Genomic DNA, 12,763 nt, shown 5'->3' on the forward strand with positions numbered 1-12,763 from the left:
AACGGCGGATGTGGTCCCTCTTCACAAAAGTGGTGATAGGGAAGAAGCTGGAAACTACAGGCCGGTAAGCCTCACTTCAGTTATTGGAAAAGTAATGGAAGCGATGCTGAAGGAAAGGATAGTGAATTTCCTGGAAGCCAATAAGTTGCAAGATCCGAGACAACATGGTTTTAACAAAGGGAAATCGTGCCAAACGAATCTCATTGAATTCTTTGATTGGGTGACAGGAGAATTGAATCAGGAACGAGCTATAGACGTAATCTACTTAGATTTCAGCAAGGCTTTTGACACGGTTCCCCACTGGAGGCTTTTAAATAAACTGGATGGGCTGAAGATAGGTGAACTGGAAGTGGTGAACTGGATTAGGAACTGGTTGACGGACAGACGCCAGAAGGTGGTGGTGAATGGAATTCGCTCGGAGGAGGGAAAGGTGAGTAGTGGAGTGCCTCAAGGATCGGTGCTGGGGCCAATTCTGTTCAATCAATATATTTGTGAGTGACATTGCCGAAGGGTTAGAAGGTAAAGTTTGCCTATTTGAGATGATACTAAGATCTGTAACAGAGTGGACACCCCGGAGGGAGTGGAAAACATGAAAAAGGATCTGAGGAAACTAGAAGAATGGTCTAAGGTTTGGCAATTAAAATTCAATGCGAAGAAATGCAAAGTGATGCACTTAGGGAATAGAAATCCACGGGAGACGTATGTGTTAGGCGGGGAGAGTCTGATAGGTACGGATGGGGAGAGGGATCTTGGGGTGATAGTATCTGAGGATTTGAAGGCAACGAAACAGTGTGGCAAGGCGGTGGCCGTAGCTAGAAGGTTGTTAAGCTGTATAGAGAGAGGTGTGACCAGCAGAAAAAAGGGGGTGTTGATGCCCCTGTATAAGTCATTGGTGAGGCCCCACCTGGAGTATTGTGTTCAGTTTTGGAGGCCATATCTTGCTAAGGATGTAAAAAGAATTGAAGCGGTGCAAAGAAAAGCTACGAGAATGGTATGGGATTTGTGTTACAAGACGTATGAGGAGAGACTTGCGGACCTAAACATGTATACTCTGGAGGAAAGGAGAAACAGGGGTGATATGATACAGACGTTCAAATATTTGAAAGGTATTAATCTGCAAACAAAACTTTTCCGGAGAGGGGAAGGCGGTAGAACGAGAGGACATGAAATGAGATTGAAGGGGGCAGACTCAAGAAAAATGTCAGGAAGTATTTTTTCACAGAGAGAGTGGGGATGCTTGGAATGCCCTCCCGCGGGAGGTGGTGGAGAGGAAAACGGTAACGGAATTCAAACATGCATGGGATAAACATAAAGGAATCCTGTTCAGAAGGAATGGACCCTCAGGCGCTTAGCCGAGATTGGGTGGCAAGCGCCGGTAGTGGGAGGCGGGAATAGTGCTGGGCAGACTTCTACAGTCTGTGCCAGAGCCGGTGGTGGGAGGCGGGGCTAGTGCTGGGCAGACTTATACGGTCTGTGCCAGAGCCGGTGGTGGGAGGCGGGGCTGGTGCTGGGCAGACTTATACGGTCTGTGCCCTGAAAAAGACAGGTACAAATCAAGGTAAGGTATACACAAAATGTGGCACATATGAGTTATCTTGTTGGGCAGACTGGATGGACCGTGCAGGTCTTTTTCTGCCGTCATCTACTATGTTATGTTACTATGTTACTATTAGTTTATTCTGAGCTAATCTGATTTAGGCGGTGTAGCTAGCAAAAGTTGCTTACAATTGTAAGTTATTTCAATAAAAGATCCCATGTACAGCTCATTTACTGACCTTCATGTCTTTAAACATAAAAGTATAAACAGAGAAGGAATGCCTGAGTCACTCACTGCCAACATTCAAATTAGTTAAGAGGAAAGAAGCTAAATACGGAAGTTGTAATAATGTTTTATTACTTCCCGATATTCACACTATTATAGCCCTAAGGTTCCTCCCTCAGTCAATCTCTTCCACTCCAATGTAAGCTGAATTATTTTGACAAATATTGGTCCAAGGTGCTTGTGATAGTGTTTACATCAGTGACAAATATAACTCCATTATAAGACCTATGAATCCAAGCACAGGTTTCTGGTGAGTTTTGGAGGGCTCACAGTTTCCTCCACAAGTGTAACAGGTAGGGGGAGGTGTGGGCCTGGGTCTACCTGTCTGCAGTGCATTGCACCCACCACTAGACTACTCTAGGGACATGCATGCTGCTCTAATGGACCTGAGTATAACATCTGAGGCTGGCGTAGAGGATGGTAATGTTTTTAATCACATCTTTTGGGGGTGGGGGGTGGGAGTGGGTTAGTGACCACTGAGAAAGTAAGAGGAGGTCAGGTCTTTTAGGGCAGCTTTTTGTAGCTTATTTGTTAATAAAACAGGTCTAGACCAAAACATCCAACTTATAGTCCTGGATTTTTCATTATGGCAGAAAAACATCCAAGTGTTAGGAATGCCCAGATCCCACCCCTAACATTCCCCTGACACACCCCCTTGTGATTGGAACACAATTCTGATGAACTTCATAGAAAAACATTTAAAAATTGGTTTTGAAAATATCAATTTGGACGTTTTTGTGAGAAAAACGTCCAAATGCAGATTTATGCCACTTTTTGGAAGTTTTCTGTTGAAAATGAGCCTCATAGTAACATAGTAAGAGATGGCAGATAAAGACCTAAATGGTCCATCTAGTCTTCCCAACAGTCACACTCATTATCAAGATTTAAATCAATAATGAACTTGATATTACATACTTGTTCATGGGCTTTGTTTGGTGTTTCTGGGACATAGACCGTAGAAGTCTGCTCAGCTCTGTTCTTATGTTCCAACTACTGGAGTTGCCATCAAAGCCCACTCCTGCCTATCCAAATCCATCTTATCATTTGCAGGACACAGACCGTAAAAGTCTGCCTGATACTGTCCTCACCTTCTAAATTACTACAGTGTCTGTTGATGCTCTCTCCAGCCCATCCTAAACCAGATCGCTCTATGTGGTACCAGGGGCGTAACGGGGGCCTGGGCCCCCAAAGATTTGGCCCTGACCCCCCTGTCAACGACCCTCTCGACCCCCCCCTCCCGCCGCCAACCCTCCTCCGCCGTCGGCTACCTTTGCTGGGTGGGGACCCCAACCCCCGCCAGCCGAAGTCCTCTTCTTCCTGTGCAAGGCTTTGTTCTGTTTCTGTGGGTCTGACGTCCTTGCATGTCGGCTACCTTTGCTGGCGGGGAGGGTTGGCGGCGAGAGGGGGTCGAGAGGGTCGTCGTCGGGGGGGGGGGGGGGTCAAAGTTGGTGGTGGCGGCGGCGGCGAAGGGGGGGTCAAAGATGACCGGGGGGGTCGGCGGCACTGGGTGGCGGGGCTAAAATGTGCCCCCTAACCTCGAGCTCTGGACCCCCCTCCCGCCAAAGTCTGGCTATGCCCCTGTGTGGTACTCAGACTATACAAGACAGCCCTACAGCAGCCTTAGTACTAAGACTATGAATGCCTTTCAAAGTGCTCAGCTCTGACAAATGACAATGGAAATCACAGTGGAAGGGCAACGCTGGATCTTATGCTCACAAATGGTGATAGTGGGGTCGATATTCAAACAGCCAGAAATCATGTGTCCTGGGCTAACAGGGCATATTATGAGGACTTAACTGGTAAGTGCTGATGAAAATGCTCAGTTAACACCTAAGCCAAAACCGGCTATTTGGTAGGTGTTCCGGGCAGGGCCGGCTGAAGATGTTGTGTCGCCCTGGACCAATTTTTGTTTTTCCAGCTCTCCCCCCCCCACCATGCCCCCTGCCTTGGGAAATACAATTCAATAATTTAAACATAGGTTTCTTAACCCATTCCCAAGGACATACACCTTGGCATTCTAGTTTTCAGGATATCCATTATTAATGTAAGTGAGAGGTTTGCATATAACAAAGGCAATGCATGCAAAACTCTTGTGTATTTACTGTGGATATCCAGAAAACTGGATAGGTCAGGGTCTCATGGCCAGTGACTCAGATGCTTTGGGAGGCTAAAGGGGGTAGGACTAGGGCAGGATGGGGTAAGATGGGGCTTGGTGGGCCAAGTTAAACTCCTTGTGGTGGCAACATCTGTGTCAACAGGGACAGTGAGGGCACTTTTGAACACAGCTGCTTCCTTCACCTAGCACCTTGGTTACAGGTAGTAAGCTCTCCTGAGCAGGGACTGTCCTTCCCCATGTTAAACTTGTACAGCGCTGCATAACCCTGGCAGCGCTATAGAAATGCTAAGTAGTAGTAGTAGTAGTATACACCGAACAGAAAATTATGTGTAAAAATAAATCAAAATAATAAAACATATCTATATATATAAAACTCACCCTCAACGTTCTGAAGACAGTGACATCAGTGAAGCCAAGCCCTTACTTCCTTCAAAAAGGTTCGTGATAGTGAAGCCACCAAAATCGCTCCGGGCCCCGCCCTCGAGGGCGGAGCAATGGCAAAACAACAAAGGGGTTGGCAAGGAGGGAGGCAGGGAGGCGGGGGGTGGGAAATCGCTACGGGCACCGCCCTCGTGTCTAACATCATGACGTTGAGGGCGGAGCAATACCACAACAACGAAGGGGTTGGCGGGGGGGGGGGTGTTGCCGACGAAAACCTTGCTAGCGCCCGTTTCATTTGCTCAGAAACGGGCCTCTTTTACTAGTTAAACAGAACAACATATTCAGCATTCTGGAAACATACGCAGCTACTTGGTTTCCAGTTAGCCCTAGCTTCCCAGTGCTGTTGGCTGTGAGATGTTCAGCAGCACTGTAACAGAAATGTGGTTACTGATATACCATAAAATGATTTGCCTATCAATGGCCAACAGGTTTCAGATTCCCTGCCCTTTTAGCTGAGTTACCGTATTATCTGTATTAGCTGTACATAATGGTTACAGCAGTGGGCTGAGTACCAGGGAAACCATGGTTCAAATCTAGCTGCTGCTGCTTGAGATTTTATTGCAATGGGGGGTTACGTGAATGTAAGTCACACTGAGCTACAATTGAGCATGGCGAGCTAAATCCAAATCTAAAATCTAGTATTAGGCATACTGTGAAATAATACTAAACCTTAAAGTCAAATGGGGACTATGATTTCTATGTTTTTATGTAAATGACAGATGAAGATTCAGCTACTTTGACAGACTTCACAAGTCTGTCCAACACTGTCCTTAGTTCTGAACTGTGTCCCATAAATGGCAAAAGACAATGTGATATAAAATACACAGACTTGTTCTTCATCTAATATCATATGCTATGAGTGAGGGTGCAGTGCATCTCAAGGGGGGAGGAGAAGACATCTTCATGTTGAAATTAGCATGTTTTTAATTTATACCACAGAAAGGTGATATATCACAAGTCTAATAAACAAACATAAACCTTGTTATTTAAGCATTATGTACAGCATCTTGATTAGGATTTCCCAAGCAGAGGGTATATAAAGTCACTAAAGCAAATTGAACATTTCTTAATTATCAGAAAGGAAAAGAAACAATTGTAGACCTCTCCTAAACAGTAATAAGAGTATACAGTATCCCTCTTTAACTCGTTAGGGAATTTATTCCACTATAGTTTGATGTCAGTACTACATAAGTACATAAGTATTGGCATACTGGGAAAGACCAAAGGTCCATCAAGCCCAGCATCCTGTTTCCAACAGTGGCCAATCCAGGTCACAAATACCTGGCAAGATCCCAAAAAAGTACAAAACATTTTATACTACTTATCCCAGAAATAGTAGATTTTCCCCAAGTCTATTTAATAATGGTCTATGGACTTTTCCTTTAGGAAGCCATCCAAACCTTTTTAAAACTCCGCTAAGCTAACTGCCTTTACCACATTCTCTGGCAACGAATTCCAGAGTTTAATTACACATTGATTGAAGAAACATTTTCTCCGATTCGTTTTAAATTTACTACATTGTAGTTTCATCGCACGCCCCCTAGTCCTAGTATTTTTGGAAAACATAAACAGACGCTTCACATCTACCCGTTCCACTCCACTCATTATTTTATAGACCTCTATCATATCTCCCCTCAGCCGCCTTTTCTCCAAGCTGAAGAGCCCTAGCCACTTTAGCCTTTCCTCACAGGGAAGTCATCTCATCCCATCCCCTTTATCATTTTTGTCGCCGTTCTCTGCACCTTTTCTAATTCCACTATATCTTTTTTGAGATGCGGCGACCAGAATTGAACACAATATTCGAGGTGCAGTCGCACCATGGAGTGATACAAAGGCATTATAACATCCTCATTTTTGTTTTCCATTCCTTTCCTAATAATACCTAACATTCTACTTGCTTTCTTGGCCGCAGCAGCACACTGAGCAGAAGGTTTCAACAACAACGACACCTAGATCCCTTTCTTGGTCCGTGAATCCTAACGTGGAACCTTGCATGACATAGCTATAATTTGGGTTCCTCTTTCCCACATGCATCACTTTGCACTTACTCACATTAAACGTCATCTGCCATTTAGACGCCCAGTCTCCCAGTCTAGTAAGGTCCGCTTGTAATTGTTCATAATCCTCCCACAATTTAACGACTTTAAAAAAGGCTTGGAGAGGGAAAGCTTTCAAACATATTTATAAATGACCTAGAGATGGGAGTAACTAGTGAGATAATTAAATTTGCTGATGACACAAAGTTATTCACAGTGCTGGGACCGCTGCTTTTTTTCATTATACTGTATCTTTATCAGCATATATTAACCTATTCTCTTGTGTTGATCTAAAAGAACAGTTCGGAATGTATGGATGTACATGTTCCTTTAATACTTTTGAGGTTTGATCAGTGGCATACCTAGCTGAGTTACCACCAGGGATGTAGCACCCCCTTCCTACAGGCACATCATCTCCCCCACCCTCCCTCCCTCCAAGCAGTGAAGGGGTTGCACAGCTGTCAACTCTGTAGGTCCCCTGCCCTGCACCCAGGGCAGTCCACACCCACCGCCCCACCCTTGGTACGCCACTGGGTTCGATACCTTAAAAGTCTATACCAATAACTTAACAGATCATGGAAAAAAGGATAATGTAGCTCCTTTATTAAGAGAGCTGCTACACACTGGTTGTCAATTACAGAGCGATTTGTTTTTAAGTATCACTCTGTCATATTCTGTGCTCTCTTAGGGGGTCCGTTCCTAAAGATTAGCACATGTTATCTGCAGCAGGGTCCATAGGAATAAAATGGGTTCTGTTGCAGATAGCATGTACTAATCTTTAGTAAAAAGACCCCCTTAATTAGTTTATAAATTCTTTGGACTACTGCAATAATTTTTTTTTATGTTGGCTAGATTGATAATCATGGCTTGCACTACAGATCTAAACTGAGCTGGCTCTAAAAATGGGCGTTTTTTTAAACAGAGCAATCTCAGCATAAACCTGACTCACAGCAAATTAAATACTGTTTACATTGTATAATGTTCCAAGACTGTGTTATATTTAACTGCCTATATGTGATTGGCAGGATGGCAAATTGCCAACCAGTGTTTCATTAATGAATTTAACCTGAATGGAGTGACAGGTGCGGCTTTGACCACCTTGGGCAGACTGGATGGACTGAACAGGTGTTTTTCTGCTGTCATTTTCTATGTTACTAGAGGGCACTCCATGCCGATTTCAAACAAATTGGAGAACACATTTTTCTCACACAATTAAGCTCTGGAATTTGTGGCTGGAAAATGTGGTGAAAGCAGTTAGATTAGCTGGAGGGCTTAGACAAGATCTTGGAGAAAAAAAATTCATAAACCATTATAGGTTATGTAGTCCTGAGAGAGTCATTGCCTATCTCCAGGTGTAACTACAAGGAATGGATATTCTCCTTGGGCTCTTTGCTGCTCTGACTTCCTAGGCCAGTGATGGCGAACCTATGGCACGCGTGCCAGAGAGGGCACGGCAGAGCCCTCTGTTGGCACGTGCGCCGTCGCCTCAGCCAGTTCCAGCCCCCCTCCGATTAAAAGTCATACCTGCATCAGGCCTCCCTCCCTCCCACCCAGCACCAGGCTGCCCGAGCACCAGGTCGCCCGCCCCCCCTCCGAGCACCAGGGCCCCCCTCCGAAATGTAAAAATCATACCTGGTCGGGGTTAAGGCGGCGTTGGCAGCGGCAGTGAAAAGCGCTGGCTCGGCGCGCCTTCAGCCTTCCCTTCTGTCTCTCAAGCATTGGTCCCGCCCTTGCGGAAACAGGAAATGAGGGCGGGACCAGCGTTTGAGAGACAGAAGGGAAGGCTGAAGGCGCGCCGAGCCAGCGCTTTTCACTGCCGCTGCCGCCTTAACCCGACCAGGTAAGACTTTTACATTTCGGAGGGGGGGCCCTGGTGCTCGGAGGGGGAGCGGGCGGGCGACCTGGTGCTCGGGTGACCTGGTGCTGGGTGGGAGGGAGGCAGGCCTGATGCTTGGTGCTGGGTGGGAGGGGTGCTTGGTGCTCGGTGGGAGGGAGGGATGCCTGATGGGAGGGAAGGATGCTGGGTGGGAGGGAAGGATGCCTGGTGCTGGGAGGGAGGGAGGGAAGCCCTGGAAACGGAGTTAAGAGAACAGAGAGCAGCAGAATCAGAGACTAGGACCAATATGGATAGAAAAACAAAATCACCAGACAACAAAGGTAGAAAAAATCATTTTATTTTCATTTTCGTGTTTGGAATATGTCCAATTTGAGAATTTACATCTGCTGTCTTATTTTGCACTGGGTATACTGAAGTTGTAACAGCTTACAGAAATGATTTATAATGAAAAAAATCATGTTATTTTTTTTCTCCTATACTAGTGTAATATTTTCAATGATGTTTGTTTATATGCGACATGGCTGGTGTAAGGGGTGTGGCTATCATAGGGGTGGCGTCATATGGTGACCCCACCCATAATGAGTACCGGCACCTGTTCTTCAGGTTAAATTGCCCTGTTGGCACTTTGTGATAAATAATTAGATTTTGGGTTGCTTTTTGGGCACTCGGTTTCTGAAAGGTTCGCCATCACTGTCCTATGCTTATGTTTTTGTGAGGTGCAGGAATAAAGAGGTGATATTACTTTTGTATAAGTGACTAGTGAAAGCCCACTTGAGAACTGTGTTCACTTTCATTAGGATAGGGTGCTGTGAGTCAGAGAAAGGTTACTTACATATTAAAGACCTGCAATACAAAGGCTACACAGAGAGGCTTCAGACACTCAAAATGTGCTCAGTGCAGGAAAGAAAGGTGGACAGAGGGATAAGATGGAGACATTCAATTCACTGGTTAACTACTAACTGAAAATCCATCAAATTAAGCTTAACAAGTGATAATATAACCAGTTATGTCACCACTGAGAAGTGCCACACCAAGGACTGTGTGAGAGATACAGCCACACAGGGCACAAGAATTGCTCCCAGCCCACCATCTTCTCTTATTGCAGGTAGGTGGGGGGGGGGGGGGCACCAGTGGTCGAGTCACACATGATGCAACTGTAGCTCGGTGTGCTCCCATCCCTGAGCATCTTAGTGACAATTTCCCCTTATAACACAGTAACAGTAAATGACGCAGATAAAGACCCACATGGTCCACCCACTCTGTCCAACCGTTTGGCTGCAGCATGGCTTAATTATATAATGTAATGTAAAGACAACTTATAAAACAACAATCTGCCATTCTATGCATCCTTATACTGTGGCTAATTATCAGAGCTACTCCGAAAGCTGTTAAAGTTTGGATTCTTTTCCTGAATTGTTAATATGCACGGTGTCCAGAAGAAATAGGATCTCTTATATAGTTTGAAAATACTTTGGAATTGTTTAAAAATTTAGTATGACCTTTGAAAATACATTAGTCCAACTTTTATTAGGAAACTCCCTTAGCAAACGCTTTGCACCGTATGCCTTATTTTGTCACTCCCTTAGCAAACGCTTTGCACAGTATGCCTTATTTTGTCACAAATATTAAATCACAACTTTATCTCTTTGCTAAATGCCATTTTGCTAAAACAGATTTTAATGGTCATTTCCTGAATGATGTCATTTTGAAAATAGGGATCATCCGGTTTTCACAGCATCTTGCAAGTAACACCTGTCAATGATAGTAATTTTTTAATGAAATAGGTTTTTGGGTTATTTGAAAAAATGTTGGGGTCACAGTTTTTCCAGGCACCGTGTACTATCTAGGAGTGAAGTTTAGTCTTCCCCCCTCCCTCTGCCACTTTAAGGGTGAGCAAGCCACATGCAGTGTTAATATAAGTGACTTGCATGGGTTAATATGCGATTAACTGTGTTTTTCCTCCACTGCTCCTGCATCTCTACTCTCTAAAGCTCAGACACACAGGGAGAAACTACAAGTCACCCTGCCATCCTAGACTGTGGGAGCCTTCCTCAGGTCATCCACTTCAGAGCATGCAAGAAACCTGATTAACAGAAGAGAAAAAGGGAAACTTAAAAAAAAATATATTAAACCTGCAACCTCTCTCCTCTTTCCCCCTCACTAGTCCCAGCATATCCATGTCACTTCTATAAGGGTGAGTCCTGCTATGATTTGTCACCAGCATCATCCCTGGAGCACAGTCACTGAGAAGCCCAGGATCCCATATAACTTACCACCTCTGCTCATGTGAGCTCTCACCTGGCCTGGACTGAAATGCAAGGAAGTGCCTTGGCTGCAGCTCCTGATTTGTGATAAGAGAAGCTGCAAGACCTGTATATTTATCCATCTGTCTGCCCACCCCTTCCTTCACTGTACACACACAAGACATTTAAGTACATAAGTACATAAGTATTGCCACACTGGGACACACCAAAGGTCCACCAAGTCCAGTATCCTGTTTCCAACAGTGGCCAATCCAGATCAGAAATACCTGGCAAGATCCCAGAAAAGCTCAATACATTTTATGATGCTTATCCCAGAAATAAGCAGTGGATTTTCCCAAGTCAATTTAATAATGGTCTATGAATTTTTCCTTTAGGAAGCCTTCCAGACCCTTTTTAAACCCCGCTAATCTAACCGCCTTTACCACATTCTCTGGCAACGAATTCCAGAGTTTAATTACACGTTCAGTGAAGAAAATTTTTCTCTGATTCGTATTAATTTCACTACTTTGTAGCTTCATCGAATGCCCCCTAGTCCTAGTATTTTTGGAAAGAGTAAACAAACGATTCACGTCTACCCATTCCACTCCACTCATTATTTTATATCATATCTCCCCTCAGCCATCTCTTCTCCAAGCTGAAGAGCCCTAGACGCTTCAGACTTTCCTCATAGGGAAGTCGTCCGATCCCTTTTATCATTTTCGTCACCCTTCTCTTTACCTTTTCTAATTCCACTATATCTTTTTTGAGATGCAACGACCAGAAGTGAACACAATATTGGAGGTGCGGTCGCACCATGGACCGATACAAAGGCATTATAACATCCGCACTTTTGTTTTCCATACCTTTCCTAATAATTCCTAACATTTATTTGCTTTCTTAGCCGCAGCAGCACACTGAGCAGACCATTTCAAAGTATCATCAACAACGACACCGAGATCCCTTTCTTGGTCAGTGATTCCTAACGTGGAACCTTGCATTACGTATCTATAGTTCAGGTTCCTCTTTCCCACATGCATCACTTGCACTTGCTCACATTAAACGTCATCTGCAATTTAGACGCCCTGTCTCCCAGTCTCGTAAGGTCCTCTTGTAATTTTTCACAATCTTCTCGCGATTTAACAACTTTAAATTTGCTGACGACACAAAGTTATTCAATTACCTCACTAGTTACTCCCATCTCTAAATCATTTACAAATATGTTAAAAAACAGTGGTCCCAGTACAGACCCCTGCGGAACTCCACTATCTACCCTTTTCCATTGAGAATACTGACTATTTAACCCTACTCTCAGTGTCCTATTGTGGATTAAAAACTGGTTAAAGGATAGAAAACAACCTCCTATCCCATGACTCTCCAATTTTCTCTGGAGTCTTTCATGAGGTACTTTGTCAAACGCATTTTGAAAATCCAGATACACTATTGTGCTTATTTTCAAAGCACTTAGCCTCCCAAAGTTCCATAGAAACATATGGAACTTAGCCTCCCAAAGTGCTTTGAAAATATGCCTCAATATCAACTGGCTTACCTTTATCCACATGTTTGTTCACCCCTTCAAAGAAATATAATAGATTGGTGAGGCAAGATTTCCCTTCACTAAATCCATGCTGGCTTTGTCTCATTAATCTATGCTTTTGAATATGCTCTGTAATTTTGTTCTTTATAATAGTCTCTACCATTTTGCCCGGCACTGACATCAGGCTCACCGGTCTATAATTTCCCAGATCCCCTCTGGAACCTTTTTTAAATATCGGCGTTACGTGGGCTACCCTCCAATCTTCTGGTACCACGCTCGATTTTAAAGATAATTTACATATTACTAACAATAGTTCCTCCATTTTTCAAATTCTATCAGTGAATACCATCTGGTCCAGGAGATTTGCTACTCTTCAATTTGTCAAATTGAATGAAATCTCTATAAACCTAGAGGATGTAATGGGGCAGTTTCTCCAACTCTTCAGCTTCGAATACCATTTCTGGCACCGGTATCACTCCCAAATCTTCCTCGGTGAAGACTGAAGCAAAGAATTCATTTAATCTCTCCGCTATGACTTTGTCTTCCCTGATCGTCCCTTTTACCCCTCGGTCATCTAGCGGTCCAACCGATTCAGTAACATAAAAAAGAGACCCATTTGATTCCAATACATGGGTTTAGTAAAATATTTTTTATTAACAGATCCTTAAATTACAATTCTATAACCTCTTAATAAATTGTGTTAAGATACAAATATATGAACTTGATGCAGATTT

The 12,763-nt window shown here is 44.0% G+C and overlaps 1 protein-coding gene across 1 annotated transcript in view; it reads right to left on the reverse strand.

The window, feature by feature from the left end:
* Positions 1 to 10,588, reverse strand: part of LOC115460340 — a 172,745-nt gene extending 162,157 nt beyond the window's left edge. Inside the window, exon 1 of the mRNA XM_030190130.1 lies at positions 10,526 to 10,588. Coding sequence (XP_030045990.1) covers positions 10,526 to 10,538 — 13 coding nt within the window. The 5' untranslated portion in view covers positions 10,539 to 10,588. The remainder of the gene's footprint in view (positions 1 to 10,525) is intronic.
* Positions 10,589 to 12,763: the final 2,175 nt, after the last annotated feature.

Source organism: Microcaecilia unicolor, chromosome 1 (assembly GCF_901765095.1).
Source record: "Microcaecilia unicolor chromosome 1, aMicUni1.1, whole genome shotgun sequence".
Lineage (NCBI taxonomy): Eukaryota > Metazoa > Chordata > Amphibia > Gymnophiona > Siphonopidae > Microcaecilia > Microcaecilia unicolor.